The sequence below is a fragment of the Procambarus clarkii genome, chromosome 36 (assembly GCF_040958095.1).
Source record: "Procambarus clarkii isolate CNS0578487 chromosome 36, FALCON_Pclarkii_2.0, whole genome shotgun sequence".
Classification (NCBI taxonomy): domain Eukaryota; kingdom Metazoa; phylum Arthropoda; class Malacostraca; order Decapoda; family Cambaridae; genus Procambarus; species Procambarus clarkii.
In genome coordinates this window covers 2611278-2615035 of record NC_091185.1, presented here as the reverse complement: position 1 = coordinate 2615035, position 3758 = coordinate 2611278, and the positions used below count along the sequence as shown (strand labels likewise).

Here is a 3758-nt window from a genome sequence, read left to right as displayed (position 1 = left end):
AAAGAAAAGAAAAACAAAACAGCATATGAGATCCAAAACAGCATGAGAAAGATACAAAACAGCATGAGAAAGATCCAAAACAGCATGATAAAGATCCAAAACAGCATGAGAAAGGTCCAAAACAGTATAAGAGATACAAAACAGCATGAGAAAGATTCAAAACAGCATGAGAAAGATCCAAAACAGTATAAGAGATACAAAACAGCATGAGAAAGATCCAAAACAGCATGAGAAAGATCCAAAACAGCATGAGAAGGATCCAAAACAGCATGAGAAAGATCCAAAACAGCATGAGAAAGATCCAAAACAGCATGAGAAAGATCCAAAACAGCATGAGAAAGATCCAAAACAGCATGAGAAGGATCCAAAACAGCATAAGAGATACAAAACAGCATGAGAAAGATCCAAAACAGCATGACAAAGATCCAAAACAGCATGAGAAAGATCCAAAACAGCATGAGAAAGATCCAAAACAGTATGAGAAAGATCCAAAACAGCATGAGAAAGATCCAAAACAGCATGAGAAAGATCCAAAACAGCATGAGAAAGATCCAAAACAGCATGAGAAAGATCCAAAACAGCATGAGAAGGATCCAAAACAGCATGAGAAAGATTCAAAACAGCATGAGAAGGATCCAAAACAGCATAAGAGATACAAAACAGCATGAGAAAGATCCAAAACAGCATGAGAAAGATCCAAAACAGCATGAGAAAGATCCAAAACAGCATGAGAAAGATCCAAAACAGCATGAGAAAGATCCAAAACAGCATGAGAAAGATCCAAAACAGCAAGAGAAAGATCCAAAACAGCATGAGAAAGATCAAAAACAGCATGAGAAAGGTCCAAAACAGCATGAGAAAGATCCAAAACAGCATGAGAAAGATCCAAAACAGCATGAGAAAGATCCAAAACAGCATGAGAAAGATACAAAGCAGCATGAGAAAGATCCAAAACAGCATGAGAAAGATTCAAAACAGCATGAGAAAGATCCAAAACAGCATGAGAAAGATCCAAAACAGCATGAGAAAGATCCAAAACAGTATGAGAAAGATCCAAAACAGTATGAGAAAGATCCAAAACAGCATGAGAAAGATCCAAAACAGCATGAGAAAGATCCAAAACAGTATGAGAAAGATCCAAAACAGTATGAGAAAGATCCAAAACAGCATGAGAAAGATCCAAAACAGTATAAGAGATACAAAACAGCATGAGAAAGATCCAAAACAGCATGAGAAAGATCCAAACAGCATGAGAAAGATCCAAAACAGTATAAGAGATACAAAACAGCATAAGAGACACAAAAAAGCATGGGAAAGATACTAACAGATCTCCATAAAACAGCAAGAAATTATTATATAAAATGCCTAGCTAAGATGAACGATGAAAATAGCAGAAAGGATGGGAGGACACACAGAAAATGATGAGGAAATGTGTGATACAGGCAGCGCCAGATTTGAACCAGAAGGAACTGTTTGTTGATACAGCGCCACGCCCAACACGAGGCTCCCAAGACTACCATATATCATCTTCAGCATATTTGGTTCTGGAAGCCATTTAGAACCACATTTTTGGAACGTAGAGGAGCATTAAGGTCTTCAGAGCATTATACGCGAGATATGTGATTACCACAACATACGTACTAGCACTCCCTCATACACACATACTAGCACCATTCATACATACACACGTACTAACACTCTTCCCCCCCCCCCCCACACACACACATGATCACCACATACAAGGTTCTCAGAGGAATTGATAGGGTAGATAAAGATAGACTATTAAACACTAGGGGCACATCCACTAGGGGACACAGGTGGAAATTGAGTGCTCAAATGAGCCATAGAGACATTAGAAAGACATTTTTCAGTGTCAGAATAGTAGACAAATGGAATGCATTAGGCAGTGATGTGGTGGAGGCTGACTCCATACACAGTTTCAAGTGTAGATATGATAGAGCCCAGTAGGCTCAGGACTCTGTACACCAGTTGATTGACAGTTGAGAGGCGGGACCAAAGAACCAGAGCTCAACCCCCACAAGCACAACAAGGTAAGTACAAACAAAGGTCTCAGATAGGCGAGACGTGACCAGTAGAGTCCCGCAGGGATCAGTCCTTGGACCAATACTGTTTCTGATATATGTATATGATCTCCCAGAGGGGTATAGAATCGTTCCTCTCATTGTTTGCTGATGATGCAAAAATTATGAGGAGGATTTAAACAGAGGAAGATAGTATGAGGCTACAAGATGACCTAGACAGACTGAATGAATGGTCCAACAAATGGCTACGAAAGTTCAACCCGAGTAAATGCAAGGTAATGAAACTAAGCGGTGGAAACAGGAGGCCAGACACAGGATACAGAATAGGAGATGAAGTACTTAATGAAACGAACAGAGAGAAAGATCTAGGAGTTGATATCACACCAAACCTGTCTCCTGAAGCCCACATCAAAAGAATAACATCTGCGGCATATGCGAGGCTGGCTAACATCAGAACGGGTCACATCTGACCCGCGCCACATATATACCTGGCGCCACCAGCGGCCAAACACAGACAACAACTGCCTGGCCGCAACACCATGGATCAGCTGACGCCATAAACACAACACACCGCCCTACGGTGCGGCAAGTCTCCCTCTAACATACACCTCTACAGAATTACATTTCACCTTTGTGAATGCACATTAATGGCACTATGTAAAAGACACATCAAACACTTTATGTAGGGCATACGTAAATCTGTGTATCTATGTATTTACGTATGTAGGTTACCTTAGCATTTTAAAAGCACCGAATCACCTTCTGTGGTTGAGTGTTCAATAAACCCTTGAACTCTATGTTTAACACATCTCTAACCCTGTCCATGGAGGACAGAAAAAAATGTATATATGCTGGTTAGCATTGTAAATGTCTGGCCACGTCTGTGGTAGAAAATAATAATAAAAAAAAAAAAACATACACCTCTGTTCTAGTCGCCGCTCCTCGATCTACACAACGCAACCTGCACTTTTGAAACTCTTATCATCCTCAACATAAACGCCTCTACCAACATGTGTACTGGTGCAGTCAACGGGAGGACAAACCCTTCATGCAAACTGCACCTACTATCAAGAAGAAGAAGAAGATCAGAACAGCGTTCAGGAACCTGTGTAAGGAATCATTCAGAACCTTGTACGCAACATATGTAAGACCAATCCTGGAGTATGCGGCCCCAGCATGGAGCCCGTACCTTGTCAAGCACAAGACGAAGCTGGAAAAAGTTCAGAGGTATGCACTAGACTAGTCCCAGAACAAATAGGCATGAGTTACGAGGAAAGGCTGCTTGAAATGCACATCATGACACTTGATGACAGAAGAATAAAGGGGAGACATGATCACTACCTACAAAATTATCAGAGGAATTGACAGGGTAGATAAGGATAAACGTTTTAACACGGGTGGGACGCGAACAAGGGGACACAGGTGGAGACTGAGTACCCCAATGAGCCACAGGGACGTTAAAAAGAACTTTTTCAGTGTCAGAGTAGTTAACGGGTGGAATGCATTAGGCAGTGATGTGGTGGAGGCTGACTCCATACACAGTTTCAAGTGTAGATATGATAGAGCCCAATAGGCTCAGGAACCTGTACACCTGTTGATTGACAGTTGAGAGGCGGGACCAAAGAACCAGAGCTCAACCCTCGCAAGCACAAATAGGTGAGTACACACACAGAAAAAAAACACAAACTGGCAGACACAGCCAGAGCCACAACCGGC

The 3758-nt window shown here is 41.6% G+C and overlaps 1 protein-coding gene across 1 annotated transcript; it reads left to right on the top strand.

Annotated features, from left to right (window-relative positions):
* Nucleotides 1-393: 393 nt before the first annotated feature.
* Nucleotides 394-1212, top strand: LOC123756180 (golgin subfamily A member 6-like protein 7). Its single transcript, XM_069336422.1, has one exon. It carries the CDS (start codon nucleotides 394-396, stop codon nucleotides 1210-1212), a length of 819 nt encoding a protein of 272 aa, XP_069192523.1.
* The last annotated feature ends 2546 nt before the right edge of the window (nucleotides 1213-3758 follow it).

Excerpts from the sequence above, each read along its gene's own strand:
- LOC123756180 (XM_069336422.1), top strand. The coding sequence starts at position 394 with ATGAGAAAGATCCAAAACAGCATGACAAAGATCCAAAACAGCATGAGA.